Here is a 19,663-nt window from a genome sequence, read left to right as displayed (position 1 = left end):
AGTTGGTCAACCCATCTTCAGGAAGCGTGTGTAGTCCGTGTGGGAGCGGCGTGGTATCACTGTGGCCTCACCCCCGTCCTGGCTCCCGCGGGGCCAGCGCCGCCTGCCCAGGGCTGGGAGCGCTCCCCGAGCCCGCTGTGCTCCTCTCACAGACTCCCTGCGCTGTTCCCGGGCAGAAACACCCACACGCGCTTTTCCCGGCGGGGACAGGGAGGTGACAGTGCGGTGAGGCCCTGCAAGCTCCGTCTTTGGTTTTCTGGGCTCCTGGGCCGAGTCCCGGCCGCCTCCGGCTCTGCCCCGAGCCCCTGGGGGCTTGGGCGAGGCGCTCCCCGGGCCCTTCCCACCCGGGTTGTGCCGTGGCGGAGCGAAAGTCGGCACAGCCTGCGGCTGGACTGAGGATAAGAGCAGCCGCACTCTGAAATCCACCTGCCATGAGAGCTGAATGAGACAGAGCCTGAAAGCACTTACCTCCCGTGAAGTAACACGGGGAAGAGGTACTCACAATCTCTTTCTAAGCCCTATTTTGTATTACACAGCCAAAGGTTTCAGTTTTACCATGTTCATTTTCCTGGCTTAGACTGTTGTTATTTAAAAAAAAAACCCAAACAAGCTTTTCAAATACTTGATCATCTTGGCAGAACTCATTATAGAGGAAAAAAAGCATGGAGTATCTATATCTCAGCCTGGGATGAGACTGACTCAGGATCACTGGGATGACAGCGCACTGGTTTTTTGTAGTCCACTCTCATCCTTGTGATCAGTGTTCCCACCCCCCTTTTTAGCCTGATTTACACTATCAGTTCCCCTTGATTGTTAGCTCATCTGCTTGGCAGCGCTTTCCTCAAACACCCATCAAATTCCCCAAACCTCATTTTACCCAGCTTCCTCATGAAGTCCTTTATCCCTAGGAGCAAACTGATCAAATCAATTGCAAACTCCAAACTGTCATTTCTCCTTCCCCTCTTCTATTTGATGTCCATGAAATAGCAACCAGCCAACTGCCAGGAAGCACATATGCTCTGGGATCTTGATAAGCAGCTATACTTTCTGGGAAATGTCATCCTGTGTGAGGCTAAACTCACTCAAATATTTAAAAGCAAGGTCACATCTGGAACTTTAGGACAAAGATGACAAGTGAAAGGGCAAAAAGAAAACAGAGTCACAGAATTTCCTGAACTGGAAGAGATCCACAAAGATCATTGAAGTCTGACTCGTGTTGGACGTTCTCCCAAACAAACCACAGCATGGGTCTGTGTAGGGAGTCTGGGTACTCTCCAGACTAATAAAACAATAATTGGCAGGTGCAGGAACAGCAGACCTTTTTCTGTGCATCTATCAAATGGATTCTCAAATGGATTCTCACTTTGGTTTTAGGTAAGAAACTGTTAGATAAATTTTTTTTAGTTAATTGCTCAACAGACAGCAAGATAGCAGAGGTGAGGATTAATTGTTTTTCTCCACTTTCTGACCAGAATGTCAGGAGAAGTAACTCAAGGCAGCATCCTATTGCCTAATTCATAGCTGTGCACCATTTTTTTTGAATCAAATCAGGTCCAATTATGCAATGAAAAAACTCAGTGCCCTTTGGCTGTTTCTTTCCTCTACCTCCTAGGTAGGCTAAGCAGACTTGTCTTTTTTGACAAAGTTTAATCAGCAAGATGCCAAATGCAAACCCCTGTTGTTCCAAACTCTATTCTACACACAGAAATAACAGACTACCTTTATAGGGGAGATTCAGTCAGGGCCTGCTGTACAGGCAACAGATTTTCTGTGATTAGGCAGTGACAGATAACATAACAGTCCAGGAGATCAATGCTGCCTCCAGGAAAATAAAATTTTCTAATTGAACAGTAAACTCTGCTTTCTCTCCAGGGTGTGGGATCCATACTCTCAAGCAAAGAAACAAACCACTTTGGAATGAGAAACAGTTATCAGGCTATATACTGAGTATCTGTACTGTAATGGAATTTAGAGGTTGTACAAACAAAGCGTTTTAAGTATTTTCCAGCACCGTTGGTGTTAGAGAATTGTGCTTGCAAGTGTTTTATCAAACAGAATCTGAGCTGTAAGGGTTTTGCTAATGCAGGGCCTCAGCTGGACACCTCAACAACTTCAGATTTTTATGGCACATTTGGAAGATCTGTGATAATGTTCCCCTCATAACCTTAACCATCATAGAGAGCATTTTCAAAAGCATCTGTATTCAAAAAGGGCATACACAGACAGCAGGACACTGAAGAACGAAGGTGGCCCAGGTGCTTGAGCTCTGTCTCAGCTCTCTTCAGTTGCCAGTTTCCTCTCTAGCACAAGTCACCCAGCACCACTGGCCCTGAGCTCTCCTGCTCCTTTCCATCCCTGGCACGCAGCTGGTGTTGGCAGCCAGCGGTGTCCTGCAGTGAGAGCAGTCCCAGCTCTGTGCTCCCAGCTGTCCCCCAGTACACTACAGCCTGCACCACCTGTACTTTTTGCTGGAATCCCAACAACTGGGCCCTAATCTGTTGTCTGCAGAGGATAAGGATGCTTTCCTCAGACTCAGTGCAGTTCAGGATTATAAAGATGCTTCTGCCTCTGCCTGAGAAAATTACTTTTTTTCTTTCTCACAGGCAACACGTTTCCAAATAAAGGAAGCTTCACACCCCCACTGTGCTGCAGCCTGTATTACACATCACATGCTGCCACAGGCCCTGCCATCATGAACCCTGCCTCTGTATGAAAGCAAGGCCATCTTCCAGAAGATATTTAGTGAGTAAGTAAAACACAGCATGCTCATGAGCTTCTCCCTGCCTCTGTCCCTCCCCAAGTGCCTGTGCTGCAGGGCACGTAAGGATCTTATTTCACACAGACCAGTAAGGCATCTTTCAATATGATCTTTGGTCACCGCTTGCTTCCCAGCCCAAAATGGACCCCAAAACCAAAAAATGGATCTGAACCAGCAATTTATCAACAAAGGGTAGCTTTAGGCCTTCTGCAGCCATGTCCTGTTTGTTCAAATCTGTCATCAATTCAGAATTGACAACTAGCAAGAAAAAAAATCATCAGCTGCCCAAATCAAAGGGTATAGCTAATGTTTTCAGTCTGAACACTATGCAAGGATTTATTAATAAATTGTCATTGACATTTCAGTCATAAGTATGCTAATTCAAATTATTTGCATATGTCTGTGCATCAAAACAGAATAAATACCCATAAAATTATATTTAATAACATTATTATTACCCCAATCATAAAGTAAACATTTGGTGGTCATAAAGTGTTTGTTGAAGTTTTTAATACTATATTTATAGAATACTATATTTATAGAATTTTTAATAATAGCTACTGTGAGTTTTTAATAAAACAGTTAAGAGTTCTTATCCAGCCATTACCAGTGTTTAGAACTAGAAACTTGCAGATGCAAAAATCACGTTTAAAAACAGGGCATTATATTCAGTAAAACCACCACAGTACATTCCTGCTACAGCAATAACAAAAATGTCATGCTTTGAACACAAAACCCAGTCTTAGTTTTAGCTTCCCTTTGTTGGCCAGCAATGAGTGAAGAAAACTCCAGAGTTCCAGGAAAAATAAAAACCTTACTTCAGCCTCCTAAAGTGAACTATGAGCATTGTTCTTGCAATGCCTGCACACCATCACTATGCTTTATTTAAGGCCATATTTACCACAAAGCATGGAATAGTTTGGGTTTGAAGGGAACTTAAATATCACCTAGCTCCAACTCCCTCTGCCATAGGCTGGGACATTTTCCATTACACCAGAGCACCATCTAACTTGGACCTGAACACTTCCAGGGATGGGCATCCACAGCTTCCCTGCATAGCCTGTTGCAGTGTGCCTCACCACCCTCATGGTAGAGAGTTTCTCCTGTAATCTGACATAGGAGTAAGTTATCCAAAGGACACCAGAAGTCCCACATGTCTCAGAAGACACGGCATATAGGAAATACCCACATCTGGTACATCCCCTTAGGGGACTACACCCCTAAAACAGTGTAGCTATGCACATAGAACTGCCCCCTCCCACAGGCAGCACACTGGATTGAAAGCCCAGTAGTATGGATCCAGTGCCCAGGCTGCTGGCAGAAGACATCACTATAAAGATATTTGGCTTGTTTATTCCCCTGGAAAATGTTTTGAGATGCTCTGCAACTCTCAGCCCCCAGCTAATGCCAGGCATCAGTTTACCATTTAACATGCCAAATTAAGCCCACAGTAGGCATTACAGGGGTCGCCAGGATGAGTTATTATTAATACCATCTCATTATTAGGGCTGAAATTATTGGCAGCTTCTCCATTTTTCACTAGTGCCTGTTTGCTTTGTTCCTGCTATTGATGGGCAAAATGGATTAGACTACATGAGCTTTACATCCAGCTCAAGTGGTACTTTCTCACAGACAGAAATAGGAGTTTGATTTTCCCTTTTTTATTCAGAAAAATTTATAAGTTTGAGCCTCATGAAACCATACTTGTTATTTTACATTTACGATGTGAAGATGGAAATGAGTTATTGCTCCAGAGCAGTTAGAAACTTCATTCTAGTATGTCTGTTTTATAAAAGGTCCATTTCCTGGTGGCTTTCATTTTAAAAAAAAGTCAACACTTTAGAATGGTAAAAAGACAGTGCACCATGTGATTTCACCAAAACCTGCTTGCAGGTGACTATGCTGGACTTTTAAGCAAGGACTGCAGAACCACCACACAATTTCTTTTTATATGCTGAGGAAGCTGGTCAGTGCAGTTCTTTCAAACTTGAATATTGAGGGAGGTATGTTTTACAAGCTACTTAGATTTTAATTAAAAACAGTCAGGAACATCCTGACCAAGTAACAGGATGTCCCTCCCCCCAAAAAAAGATGAATTCAGACTTACTTTCTGTGAAGTTGCTGAAATCACTTCCTTCTCCCTTTGGTTTTTACCCCTGCTCCAAGCTACAGAGCTTACATAGAAGAGCAGTACACCAGAAAATGTATTTTGCATTAAAGCAAAATCTGCCTCCTATTCAATGAGGCTTTACAAATGAAGTATTTTTTTCCTAATATACCAGGACTCTGTACCTTTAGTCTGCATTGCAATACTAAGTGTCTTTATTATAATTCACAGTATTTCCTTGTGAAAAGTCCAATTTGTGATCAGACAAGTGTCCATTAGCCTTCATTCAAAACCACTGCCATAGCAATAATTTTTTTATTAGACCTGTAAAACCTGCTGTTTCTGGCCCTCCTATTCCTTCAGTCCAAGCAGACATCCTCTCTTCTGTTCTGTAACACACCAGCGGTCATTAAATTTCCATTTGAAAAGAATTAAAAAGGACTATAATTTTTATGCGATTAAATTGGACCAATTATTTCTTGAAGCCACAAGCGTATAATTTCCTATAAGCACTGAAGAAAAATCAATACCCCAAGTTCATAAATTATTTATTACTCCATCAGGCTGCCATTTGTTAACATAACAGAAGTACACCATTCTGGACCTGAACAAGAACTGCAGCTTTCATTCATATAGATAAAAAGGATGCACACAAAAAAACCCAGTGAACTCAAAGAATAGTATGAATACCAGAAGTACACCTGACTTCCTATGCCCCTGCTTCCTGAAGACAGCTATTTCTCCATAAGAAGTGCTGGGAAACAAAGTGACTCTATATTAATAAAATGTCGTGCATGGTTCATGTCAGAGGTGACATTTCCCTATTTTGGTGGGTTTCTTGCTAATTTTAAACTGAGTTCCATGTACATCCTACAGTTACAGTTAGTGCTTATGGAACCAAGTTTTTGAATGCCGGAAGCAGTGTACAGTATAACTTCAAAGTGTTTAAAGAGAAATCACATAATAGTGCTATACCTTTTTGTGTTGATTTTCTTAATGCCATGAAGGATATAGCAGTACATACCATTTATCTACAGGGGTTTTTGTTCTTAGTTTTTTTAAACCTAGGATCCTCAGCATCAGTTTTCTCAGCTTCTGACAAAGTCCACAGCATTGTTACTGCTCAACTCTCACATGGCCCTTTTCATCTTTACATGTAACAGCAATAGGTTTTTGCAACCACCATATACATTAACATTTATTTTCCTTAAAGCAGAGGAAGAAGCAACTGAAGTATTCAGAAAAATCAGGGATTCATGCAAGGTAAAGCACTCAATCTACAGTACACATCATGATGGCCTATCAAACCATTACATGTCTTGAAAAAAGCATTTAGGGAGAATCATGCTGACACCCATTATCCCAGGAGCACAGGGGTGTCATTACCCCAACAGCAGTACCTGGCTGTGAAAGCACAACTGGATCAAGATCTGGCAGGGTCAGGTCCCCTTTCTGTCTTCCTGACATAGATAAATTGAACAACAAATAGTTTATTCTCTATACATCTTTGTGATGTGACCTTGGAATAAGAGTGCCTGTCTGAGTGGATATGAAAGTTGCCATGTTGTGTCCCAAAAAAAGGAGGCTTGGATAAGTGTTATTAGGTCAAACACTTGTTTGTCCTATGAAAGCCTACTCTGACCAAAGTCAACAGCAATTTTGCTCACACATTGCTGCTATATGTCTCTGGCTGGATTCAGAGTTAAAAACCAGCATGTCCAGAGGGGATACAATACTTTAAGTTACAGGATTTTACTTGAAATGTTGCTTCTTGAAGTGCAAAAAAGTATTTTGCACTAACCTAAGTGCACTTCGCTTCATCATCCCAAGCCTGGGAACACAAATTGTAGACTGATGTGATCTACTGAATTTCATATTTACTTGTCATCCATCAAAACCTTCCAGATCCAGCAGATCAAAAGGTACATGTGATCTCAGCAAATTTTCACTTTCTTCAAAAACCAGTCAAATAAAAAATATGGACAGTTACACCTCCTCCCCATACTATAAAGTTCTTCAGTCAACTGAAAGGGAAAGTTTAGCACATTAATCTAAAATCAAATATTGAAAAGATTCTCAGTGTACAGATTTTTTGCTTATCTGATAACCACATCTATAACCACATTTTCTAATAATTCATTTTTGATCAAATTCAAAACAGTTATCTCTGTTTCAGTAAAATTGTCAAAGGAATAGAGATCCAAGCATTGCTTATTTCTTCAATGTACTTGAAAACTCTTCAGGAAGCACCTTAGTCCTGATCTTGGTAAAGGCAAGATCAGGGCTGCAAGACATTGGCAAAGTCCAAACACAAGATTTCTTAGCAGGGCAGAGAAAGGGAAGGAAAAAGGACTTCACGGCTTTTTTTTTTTTTTTTTTTTTTAAGAACAACTTCTACACCAAATTATACTGATCTGGTGAATTGAAAATAAAGTGTAACCAGTTACCTAGATGCTCTTTTCCTTAACAGCATGATATCAAGGTCCAAGATCATGACAAAGAGAATAACTTTAGGAGCACACATCAGTTTCTGGACATAGGAAAGAGTTTCTTTAAAATTCTTCAGTACATAGAACAAAAGGTTTATCTAGAACTAGCTCATAGCAGTGCCTTTTTTCCAGGGCTAGCTCTTCATTTTGCTTGGCACTGGGAACAGAGTGGAATTTACCAGCCATGACCAACTAATTCAGAAGCACAAGTTTGAGCAGTGTCTGTACTGCCGAGCCACGCCAGCTCCCATTGTGGAGCAATACAGCACAGAGCAAGGCAGGAGCCTGAAGCAGCTGTTACAGACACAATGGGCAGTGCAGCAAGGGACCAGAGCTTTTCAGGGTACAGCTCTAGTAAATATCATCATTGTCCAACTAGGAATATGTTTTGAGTTTTGTACACCAGGAAGTATGAGTCAACTTAGCGTAGCCAGAGCACAGCCTGAAAGCTTAAGCAAGGATTTATGTACAAAGCCAGACCCTGTTGGACAGGATCAATTCAAACAGAGGAAAGAAAAAGAGCAAAATCCTTTTAGGCAACACTTGAAGGAGGATGACCTTCTGGGACCCTGCTGATTATTTACATGATTTCTTGCCAAGAAACAAGTGCTGCACTGCTCTCCAGCCAGCATTAATGATCCTTGCACACTGGCAAATTTACTTCCAGCCCCAGGCTCAGCTGCTGAATGTGGTGACAAACTACTTTGAAAAATCTTGTTTGCAACACATTAAAAAAAAAAAATCTCAAAAAGGAAAAAAACAGTCCTTTTAAAATTTGGAAGTTTGTTTTAATAACATTTTGAAGATACAGAACTGCAGGTAGTCTGCTTTTTTTAAATAATCCTCAACCTTACCACTGGGCCTGCGCTTAGAGCTGGATATAAGCTAAAATCGCTTAACTATACCCTGATCCAGCAAAGCAGATCAGCACAAATATAAAGCAATGAATGACACAAAACTTAATTATACCAATCATTCCAAGCAAAGAAGGAGCCTCCAGGGGCTTAATCCAGGTTGGAGTTTTTTGATTTTGCTTTTATTTCTGCCCTTCTTACTCTCCCTCCAGAACTTGAGATTCTTGCATAGGTAGATTAAGACTCAGCGCATCTTAACATGGATTTTTAAATAAATAATTGATAAATAAAACAAGTTTTCCCCTGATCTTTACTCAGGTTAGTTTTCAGCCTGTCTTTATCTACTCCATCTCTCTGTTCATCTTTGTGGCCCTCCTCTGGACCCTTTACTAACAGATTCTCTTCTTTCCTGTGCTGGGAACCCCAGAGCTGAATGGCTTGGCAACATCAGCCTTCAGCCTACCCTGAAGGGATGTATGTCATTAGGTTCAATAGACTTGTGGCTATTCAGCTGCATCAAATGGTTCCAAATCTGTTCTTCATTTATAGAGGGGAGGGGCTTTATTTCCCTCACACCCCCTCAGAGGATCAGAGACACTTGAGGAAGGTCTGACTTCCAGTGAAGACTGAGGAAAAGACCTTATTGAGTACCACAGCCTTCTACATATCAGTCATACCAGTTCACTCTTCTTGCTTACTAGGGGGGGTACACTCTCCTTGGCTTTTTTTTTTTTTTTTTGACCTATGCATTTACAGAATCCCTTCTAGTTATTCTCCACATCCCTTGCCAAGTTGTGTTTCCAGTTTTGCTTTGCTCTCCTGACTCTATCTCTACAATTTAAACTATATTCCTGTACTCTCCCCCAAGTCACCTGTGCCTGCTTCTTCTGGCTCTGCATTTCCTCCTTCCTTTTCAGTCTGAGAGCCAGATCCTTGCTCACTCATCTCAGTTTCCAGCCTGCTTTGCTTGATTTCCTACATAGTGACATAGAGAACCCTTGACTCTCAGAAAAGTGGCCTTAAAGAGAAATCAGCTCTGGTCAGCCCCTCTGATCTTAGGTTCAGCTACCCAAGAGATCTTATTCATCTACCCCCTAAATAGCTGGAATTTCACCCTTTCAATATTCATGGTCTTGACTGTGCTCCTAGAGATCACAAACTCAATTAGGGCAAGGTTGTTGTTAAGACTGGTGACAGGCTGTCACCAGTCTTAACTCCTTTAATGAGCTCATCCCCATTGGTAAGCACCAGATCCAGAAAGCACTCATTTCTGGTTGTTTTGTCCCATACCTGGACCAAGAAACTCTCCTCTACACATTGCAGGGGTCCCATGAATTGCATGCACCTAGCTGTATGGCTTTCCCAGGAGATGCCAGGATGGTTCAGTCGGCTCTCTCAGCCTTCAGGAGGCCTGTTTTGGTGTAGGCATCTACCCAGGGAAGCTGTGTCCTTTCTTTCTGGGTTTCAGTCTTAGCCAGACAGTTGTGATGGGGAGACACCATTTTTGTTGCCAAAAATAGGCTGCTTCTTGTTGACCCTTCAAGAGGATGGAGTGACCCCTTCTCTGAGCCCTTCCTCACTAGCAAACATGCAAACCGATGCACCACATCCTGTTTGCCCTCCTCTGGGAGTTCTGCTCACTCCACTGATGGTAGTAAAGGAAGGTAATGAGCAGGAAGAGAAAATAGATTACTGAATTGAAATTAAAGAGAGAGCAAATTATTTTGAAGCAAAAAAGATGAGTGTGAGCTGGACACCTGCTGCTTTTTTTCTTCCAGCAGAAATTAATGAAATGTAGTATCAGACAGGGATAAGATAAAATTAACCCTTCTTTCCTCCAAATAACAGTAACTAGACTATTTCTTTATGCTGCAGACATGTTATTTGAGAAGTGTTTTTTATTTTAAAAGATATAAGTCATTTGAGGAAGAGAGGCAATTTTAATACTACCCAGTAACTAGCAGGATCCTGCAGGGACAACACTAAAATTTATTCTGAAAGTGTTTACCCCCCTATTGCCTACATTTTAGAAAAATTTTATCCATAAGCTGAGTTTTATTACAAGGAAAAAAACCCAAACCAAGACTGCTTATTAACAATAATTCATGCACTGCAACTCAGTGATTTGCTATTCACATTCATGTTCATGCCAGGCATCCTGGGTAGTGGCTGAAAACCTCAAATCTTACAAGTTTTAATAGAACTCTATTCAAAATATTTTTGTTGCCCAGCTGGGAATGGAAAAACAAAGAGGAAGAGCAATATTTAAACCCTAGTGCACAGCTTGGATGACCCAAGCAAATGAAGAGCGAGTATGTGTTAAGCCTTACTCCATGTGGTAAGGAATTCCAGCTAAATTTATCCAAACAAAAGGCACTGAAAAGTAACCATTGACATATTCCAGCCACAATGAGAAACAACACTTGAAGACCTTATGCAAACCAGTTAACCTGGTGTTTACTTTAGTGCTTACAAAAATTAGAAACATGCTCATGCAACCCAGTCTCATTGAAAAAGCCATACAGAAATACTATTAAATCACAAAAGAACACCTCTAGAGCAGGCCTCCTGTAGGGTTTGACTTCAGCAGGGACAACTGGGAGACACTGGCAGAAGTGGCACCTTTATCCAATTTAACTCACTTAAGTCGACGTAGCCGTACAGATTTTGGTATCCTCAGTGCTTATATTTGGTCAAAGCTTGTTCCCACATCCATAGACTCATCTCAACAGTTTCTACCACAGGGAGAGAATTTGGGGCTGAACTAACCACCTCTGATGACACAAAAAATGAGTCAAACTTACTAAAAATGAAAAATAATGCAGTAAGAGGATGAGGCTATGCTGCAGTGGATGCACCATCAGTTTCCTGCATGATCTTACTTAAGTAATTCACTGTGCCTCTCTAAGAACATGAGAATGAACAAATACAGGAAGCTACTCAGATATCACAAGGGGTGAGACAGCTACAAAGCTCAAAATGGCATTTGAGATAAGTATCAGAAAAATTTTTAAATAGTAAGGTCAACTACGTCATTTTCATCTAAACCCACACTGGAAACACCTTGTTCCTAGAAATATGTGGCCTTGAAGTTAAACTTGTGTTTGCTGGAATACATCTCACTGTTTCCCTGGTTGCCTTTTCTTTTAGAGAACATTTTGCTTTAAAAGCCATCAGAAAACAAGAACAACCAAGGACACCCATTTTCTCAAGTTTATGAAAACAAAAATTCTCAAAAATTATAACTCAATGACTGACACCTAAAGGCTCTTACAAGAACAATATTTTTAACAAGTAGGACTAGCAGCTTTCAAAAGCAAGTGTTATCACAGCAACATTCCAGTTAAAAAATGGAGCACATAAGAGACATGTTCTGACATTCACAGCAATATACAGGAAGGAAAGGGTCCAGAGAAAATAAAGAAGGAAAAAAAAAAAAATCAAACAGTTGAAATTGAAATCTACTAACAACAAGAAACGTGGATAAAACCGAAAGATCAGTGAAATGAAAATTGCAAAGTGATTCCTCTCAGGGAATCAAGTGACTGATTGATCACAGGTATTTTAATCTACTCTGTTTTAGTTACAATTCAATCAAATGTATGATTCAAAGTGGAAAAGCAAGCGTCTTGAAGGAAGCAATCTATATGAGCATAATAGATGAGGATAATTTTTATAAAAAATAAATCAAGGTAGAGGTGCCTGTGGGCTTGATTTAATTGCAGAGGCAGAAGAGTGACCATTTTCTGGAAGAGAACTTTGATGTGCTTGCAGAAGAACTCTTGTTTTTAAAATTATCATGTGCATCATGAAAAGGGCAACAGCTGCGCAGCAGTAACTTGACATGCAAATTCCTGCCTTTATTCAATCCACGTATGCACATGCTGATAAGAGATTTAAGCAGAAAAATATTCCTTTTGCGTCATCATATGTAGAAGCGATACAGTTATTTGCTGTGCAAAAAGCTGCTTAATACCAAGAAAAATGTGCTATTTCACAAGCAAGCATCAAAACATTTGGATTCTTGTTGCTGTTTTAACCTTATTGATAGAAATACACTGCTGGGTATGAGCTGACCATAAACTGAGAGATAGGTTTAGAGCAAAATTTCTGAAAAGCCATAATATACACAAATGCAGGAAGGAGCAGCTAGTTTAAATATTTAATTGTAAAGAGGAAGATACAGGCAAATTTATTTTCCCCACAGAAATAAGATTAATTTGCTTAGATGTGGCTCATAACGCATCAGCTGCACATTTGCCTATCTGCTTTTGGTACTTAAAACAGCTAAAACTGCTATGCCAACAACAGAAGATGCTCACCTCTCCCTGGGTGGATTTGTTCTGGTAGTTCATGACAGGCTCTGTTTTTCTCATTGACTGTTTTCGTTGTCCTGCAGCTACAAACCACCACCTCTTGTTCAGGGTAATATGGAAAGTGGGAATCATGAACTAAGGAACATCCTTGGTGGGTGTCTCTCAAATGCACCAGGACCAAGACTGAAAAGGCTCTGGTTACAAAACAAAAACCCAAATTTTATCTGAAGTAACTGATAATCCTGTCCCTCTCTTCATCCTACTAGCCATCCCAGGTAAAAACTGTCACCAGCTTTCTTCCTCCATTCTAATTCTGCCCTGTTTTCTCCTACATTTTCCTAAGTCCTCACATTGACAACTCTTACTGGGATTTCTTCTGTAAAACTTTTTCAAACCATGATAGCCCCCCATGCAACAGAAAATATATCAATATTTACTATTTGAGAGGTATGGCTAAGAAGTTTACTCTAAGAGGGTTTCCAACCCTCCACTGGTGAGCCGAGATAATACTGGGTGTGCAGCTCCTGCAGGCTCCACCAAGAGCTATTCGTTCATATTATCACCTCATTGTTTGATTCCTTATCAGAACTGTGGCAGCTAGCAAGCTGCTTAAGGAGCCCATCTCTACCAGAGATGGATACCTGGCTTTGTTAACACTGAAATGATTGGTTTTCCTCAGCTCTTCTTTTTTTTTTTTTTTTTTTTTTTTTCTGGATGAGCACAGAGATTGGTGCTCTGCATGCAATCACTTGGCACAGAACAGGGGAGCTGTTTTAGTCAGGGGAGATGAGGGGACACTGTTTGAGTGTTCTTACTGCCATCTGCACTTGCAGTACTGTGGAAATTAAGTACCCAGGTACCATCATCCGTAAAGCATCCTCCTCCTGAAATTCCAGTAGATCCCAGCCACAATATTCTGTGCCCTCAATTACCAAATCACCTCTTAGGAAAACCGATCATCAGAAGGACAGGCACAAGCAATCCCCTCATCTAGGGGACTGAAAATGCATGAAAGTTGAAATTAAAAAACTTTCTTAAATAATGTTAAATGTGGCTCCAAAAGCTTTCCTCATATTAAATGCATGAATTACCATGGCATGCATCATTCTGAATGATGATAAGCAGAAGGAGAAGTTTTAAAGAGAAAATGGCAAGATTTCACAAAAATGTAAAGCCATATGTCTGCATGAGAGAAAACCCATTAAGTAGTGAGAATCACAAACATACAGCTGAAGGGAAGGTACCTGTTGGGGGAGGCATTTCTGTTTCTAAATCAACAGGCTGATTTTATATATATTATATATATACGTATCTACAGATTCTCCAAGCAGAGTCAGGATTAACCTGCAAAGGTGTGAGGCATGCATGCTTAGGATCAACTAAGAGGGTGAATGCCATATCAGTGTACAAACCAGAGAGCTGCTGATAGCTCCTGTCAGCAGTGTTTTACATGGCAAACACTGGGACAGGGAACACAGAGGCCAAGAGGATGAAACTGAACACCTTTGCTGCTAGATAGAGATACCGCCCAAAAATACTATATGAACTAAGATCCTATATGAACAAAGATCCAAATATTCTAATTTTAGTATTCCAGGTCCATCTGGGCTTGTAAGCTGAAGCCTAATTAGCTGAACAGACTTTTAAGAAAACCTACACCATGAAGTCACACACAACCTGCTCAAAGACTGAGGTGCACAAAAGCAAAACAGGCAATTGAATGAGCAGCAAAACCAGCGTTACAATTACCAGCAGTAGACATAAAAGGTTATCTGGCAAACCCAAACCAAAACATTGCCTGGATGGACAATTAAGTAAATTTAAAAACAGAATTGCATGCAGACACAAAAGTATCCTAGTACCTATCCCCTCAACTTTTATATCCAACCACTTTTGTTTCCAGTACATAAACTTGCATCTGATTACCAGAGACTGCTTGGGTGGCTGCAGGATGGTAAAGGTTATTGCCAACACCACAGCTACCACTTCTCCTCTTTTGTGACTCATCTCCTCTTTTTCATAGCACCTGCAGTGCTGCACACTAGTATGCACAATAACAGTTATCATGAATTCCTCAAACAAAAATCAAAGGTCTAAGCAGAGCCCACTACTGCCAGTACAGTATTGGAGAACAACTCTAATCAGTTGTTTATCAAGGCCTGATTTTCTTCAAAATTTATTATTCTAGAGGATTTTGGATTTTGTCCAATTATGTGAAAAAGTTAAATCAATACAGTTAAAAAAAGGAAGGAAGCACCCTTTAACAGAGACTGAAAAGACAAAGGAAGTCACAGATATACACCCATTTCCTAAATTAAATTTAGCAGCTTTGAAAGATCCTCAATACACAGCCCTGCAGAAGGAATGCCTTCATCTATAAAAGATGCCGAGCATACATATTAGAAGTGCATTCTGAGCTGTATGAATAAGTCATAAATAATGTAAGTCATTGAATGCCTCCCCACCTCCTGCCAGAATGGAGCAGGAACAGCTCATGATTTTCAGATAAAGTTTGTTATTCAGAAATTATCTATGAAATCATCTCCATGAATTGGTATTTGCTTATACCTTCTGCCTGAATAGATAGTTGCTCTTATTAGCTGTTAAAAATTCCAGCTGTTTTGATTGGCATGCAGCTCACATAGCACATCTCTGCTCTTCTCCCTGAGCATGGGCACTTACTGGGAACTCACAAAACAACCTGTTTTAATTGGAACCCTGATTTAATTTTTTGTTTTCTGTAAGCCTGGTAGAACAATTCCATGCAGGCAGCAAGCATTCACAGCACTGGTACAAGCTGTGCAGCCACGTGGACAGAGCTCTAAACGCCAAGATCTGGGCAATAGGTCTGCGCCAGGTGATTGCCTCTCACTCCTGAAGTGTCACCTGCATCAGAGCTGCCTGCTGTCTTTAAGAACCACTAGGAGCAGGTGACAGTGTCCTGCAGAGGACCCAGATACTATCAAACTCATGCAATAGTAACAAAACTGGAAGCATTGATGGAACTTCTGTGCCATATTTATCCCAAAACTTCAATACAGATCCTCTGAAATGCTCCTGTCCTTGCACAAATAACAGATACAGATCAAGGACTAACATCAAAGCTTCACAGAGAGCTGGACAGAGCCCAGAGGATGCTCCACATGACTGTTTCCAACACAGTCATGCCACAGATATTAGTAGGCTCTTTGCACAAGTGTGTCTTTTTCTCATGGTGTGAATTTTAAATTTCCACTATTTTTAGATAGTGGAAATACAGATACAGATACTTACTTTGCTCATTTCCACTAAAAGCATTTGTCAAACATATGGTCTTGAATTTCTTCAAGATTTACCTCCAGATGTGATGTCTTCAGTCTGCTGTCAGTAATCCAGTAATCTCCAATGGAAGCCTTTGAAATTGGCTCTATTTCAGGATCTTCGTTTTGAAGAGCCCTTGATTTCTGTTTTAGAAATCTGAGAGACAAGGTAGACATTTGGTGGTTGGCTTTGGGATTTTTTTTTCCTTGTTTAGGAAATACTCCCCCTTATGACAGACTTTTTCAGACTCTTACAACACAAAGAGAACTACTGAGCTAAAATACAGTGTTTAGGATAACTTGTGTTCAAATCAGTCACTGTTGCAAAAGGAATCCCACATGGCTACCCCTAGAATAAGCAGAAACCTGAGGAAACAGTCCTATCAGAAAAACATCATTTTGTTAAAAGCCAAAACATTTCAAAGGAATGTATTTTATATGGATAAAGTGGAAATCTGACAGCATTAAAATACTTTGGGTTTACTTTTATGTGAAAAAAGTATTGTAAATTTCACTGCATTTTTCAACAATTTGAGGTACAAACATAAAAAATTAGCAGAATATAAAAGCAAAAAAAAAAAAAATTAAAAAATCATTACTTTGTTTCAGCTCCAAAAGAAATCCTTTTATCATCTCAGGTAAGTTTGAAAGAATGATTTTTTTATATGTTTTAAAACCTGAATTGGCTTTCCAACAAAATAAACCCAAAGTGGTAAAAATTCCTGACCAATCTTGGGTCCAACAATCAATCTAGATGACAAGCCTGCTAAAAGCATCACTACACTGGTATTTTTTTGCCATCCCCCTACCTACAAAGATCCAAGAAAAATGCACAGCAAAATGATAGACAGACAAATAGAGAAGCCTAGAGTCCAATATTTAGTTGTAGGCAAAAACATTTTGCATCCTGATTTCAAACAGGCTTCATCATGAAGCCTGAACATCAGGATCATCGCCATTTAAGTGTCATATCAATTTTGGGATGAATGTGAAGCAGCTAAGCCATCCAAGACCAAATTTTAAAGGTCAAATGCCTGTTGTAGAAATATTATGCTTGTCAGCAGCCTTGGCTGATGCAAGAGATTGCACTAGCACAGAATTTTGACTACTACTCATCAGGGTAGTACTCATTCTTCAGAACAAGTCCCTGAAGAACACTACTAAGGTACATGAATAGGACAATGTGGAATAAATATTTTTAAAATATGAAGTTGTACTTCTGCCAAAGCAATTCACAGGCACTCAAGCAAAACAGTCACATTACTCTTAGCACGCAAAGGATTTCCTCACAGTGCTAGGGAACATGCTGAGGATTATTCTCAATGAGCAACACCTAGTGGAAAAAACAATGGTCAAAAATATCGTCTTTGATGCAAGTGACATTTGAATCACAGTGAAAAGCAGTGTGCATAACAGTAGCATGTTGCCAGAAGCATCCAGCTGCAGGCATCCAGATGTTTTTTTCAAAGGGTAGATACTTCAAGCAACTCAGTACTTGTTTCCACAAAAATCTGCGCAGTAACTTAGAGGAGTTAAGTCATTTGCCTGAGAATATTCAAGATCAGGCGAGAATGGCACAGTGGCAGCCCTGTGAGTAGACTCCTGCTCTCCCAGTTTGCAATTCCCCAGCCCAGAAAGCAGGCCAGCAGTGTCTCTGCTGCAGCAACATCTGGAAAGCCTTCCGTTAAGGGCTGCCTGTCTGATAGGTTCTCTTCCCACAGAAAACACATTAACCAAGATGTAAAGCATACCTCAGCAAACACATCCACACAATAAAGAGAGGGTGAAACAGCAGCATCCACATGAAGCAAGACCTCACTGAAGTGAGTGATGCCATTATGCCATTTTTTCTTAAAGCCTGACTACATCTTTAAAATATTTGGAAGTGTAAATACTGCCTTTGCATTTAACGACACAATAAAAAGTGGTTTAATACAGCAATAAAAACTCCAATATGCCTTGACAAAGTTATTTTAAACACAGGTCTAAAGCCCATAGCTACTAAGCTGTAGACAGATTTAATTTCAGAAAGGCCTTGACACAATACTGTTTTAAATGAAAGTAAAATATTCTGCATACCCAGACTTACTAAATAAATCTCAAGGTTTTTATGGCACTAATTAATGAGTATGAGCACATTGGGACTGCTGAGTAATTTGCACTAAGGCTATATATTTTAGATGCAAAAGCAGAAAGTGGCAGATGCCTAAGTAGTGAAAATGGGGTTTAGGACCCTCTGAAATAAAACAGCTGCAAATGAGGAATTCTTGTGGTTCAGGAGAGAATATTTAATACAGTGACCTAGGGCATAAGTGAGATCAAAGAATTCTAAGCAGCATGAACTGCATTCTGCCATTCAAAACATTGCACAACAAAAACAATTAATAGAGTTAATTGTGCTTGTTTGCAGCAATCAGTGTTTCATCACATGTAACACTCAGCGAGGCACATGAGCAGCTTCACACCCACCATGAGGAATGGGATTTGACCTGTGTTATCTCCCAGCCACTGGGGTGGGAGACCCAATAGCCAGGGGTCCATGCCCTTGCCGACCCACGATCATAGCACTAATTACCCCCCAGGCAGCATTAATTATTCCCCCGGGCAGCTAGGAGGCCAGCTCTTCTCCGCAGGTATCAGGGCCTGCCCCAAGGCCAGGAGCTGCCAGCACTGGTGCTGTAGTGGCAGCCACTGGTGGCCACACACCCCCACCTTGGCCAGGCAGGACAGGTCTGACACACCTCTGGCACATCTGTCCCCACGGAGTCCAGCAGGTGTGGTGACAGCTTTGTCTTTAAAACATGTTTAGTTCAGTGTTAGGATGGAAAGTGTTTCCCCCCAGGCTGCCCAATCAAGTGCTCAGAAGCTGAATTAGCAATTTTAAATTTTATTTTTAACAAACAGTTAGGCCAAACTTTTGCATTTCAATTGGAATGGGAAAGGCACTGCTCTCACACACAGCACAGTTAACAAGTGTAACAGGACAATGGTCCCTGGCTGGCTGGCAATCTCTTTGTCTGGCACTGACAGCCCCAGAGCTGCCTTCTGTGCACTACCTTCCCACAAAGAGCCTTCACCTCCTTGGGGCAGCAGCTCCTGAGGCTGCAGGTCATGGGACAGTGAAAAGGCAGGTTTTTTCCTGGACAATCACAATGAATTCCAGACCTGTTAAACCTACAGGTCTGGAATGAGCCACAGAGAAAGTTTAAACATACAGATTGTGCAGACTAGAACAGCATAGGTTTGTCTTTTGAAAAACAATTCAATTTGACTTTGAAAAAAGATAAAATATCACAGTGAACAGAAGTTAAAGCACAGAAAAAACAAGTTCTACAGCATACATCATTTGCATAAGAATTGTATTGATCTATGATTTTTTTTCCTTTTAATGTGGAAAAGTATATTAAAAGGAGCTTATCTCATCTTTATCAGAATTATTTTGGTGTTTCTGCCAGAGCATTCTTGTACCAATTGTTCCTGCCCTCACCTGGCATCAAATATTTTTCCTGCACCAAGATTAGTCAGCATAATTCCAGGGAATCAAGGTGGCATTACAGAAAGATAAAATTTAAAATACACAGCATTCTCAGATCACATGCAAAATAATTGGCAGAAACAAGACTCAGTCTTCTGATTTAGACACTATGGAGCCCACTTCTTGTTAATTAAAAAAGGTTAGGTGAATGATTTAGATGAGCAATTCAGAAGAATTATGAACCTTCCCAAACCTTTGTTCAAAATTAGATCTGAAATTTCTGGAGACTCATAAAAAGCTAACTTTAGTCACACATACCTTGGTTGCATGCATCCACACACAAGTGCACACCCCAAGCTTTCTGT

At 40.6% G+C, this 19,663-nt stretch overlaps 1 protein-coding gene across 1 annotated transcript in view; it reads left to right on the top strand.

Moving 5' to 3' along the window:
• The first annotated feature begins 2,690 nt into the window (after positions 1-2,690).
• The window catches only part of RPL24 (ribosomal protein L24), a 432,745-nt gene continuing 415,772 nt past the window's right edge, over positions 2,691-19,663 (top strand). The window contains exon 1 of the mRNA XM_050973517.1: positions 2,691-2,697. Within this exon, the coding sequence (XP_050829474.1) occupies positions 2,693-2,697 (5 nt within the window). The 5' untranslated portion in view covers positions 2,691-2,692. The remainder of the gene's footprint in view (positions 2,698-19,663) is intronic.

Source organism: Serinus canaria, chromosome 1 (genome assembly GCF_022539315.1).
Source record: "Serinus canaria isolate serCan28SL12 chromosome 1, serCan2020, whole genome shotgun sequence".
NCBI classification, from domain to species: domain Eukaryota; kingdom Metazoa; phylum Chordata; class Aves; order Passeriformes; family Fringillidae; genus Serinus; species Serinus canaria.
The sequence above is the reverse complement of the archived record's forward strand: the minus strand, read 5'-3'. Positions and strand labels throughout refer to the sequence as shown.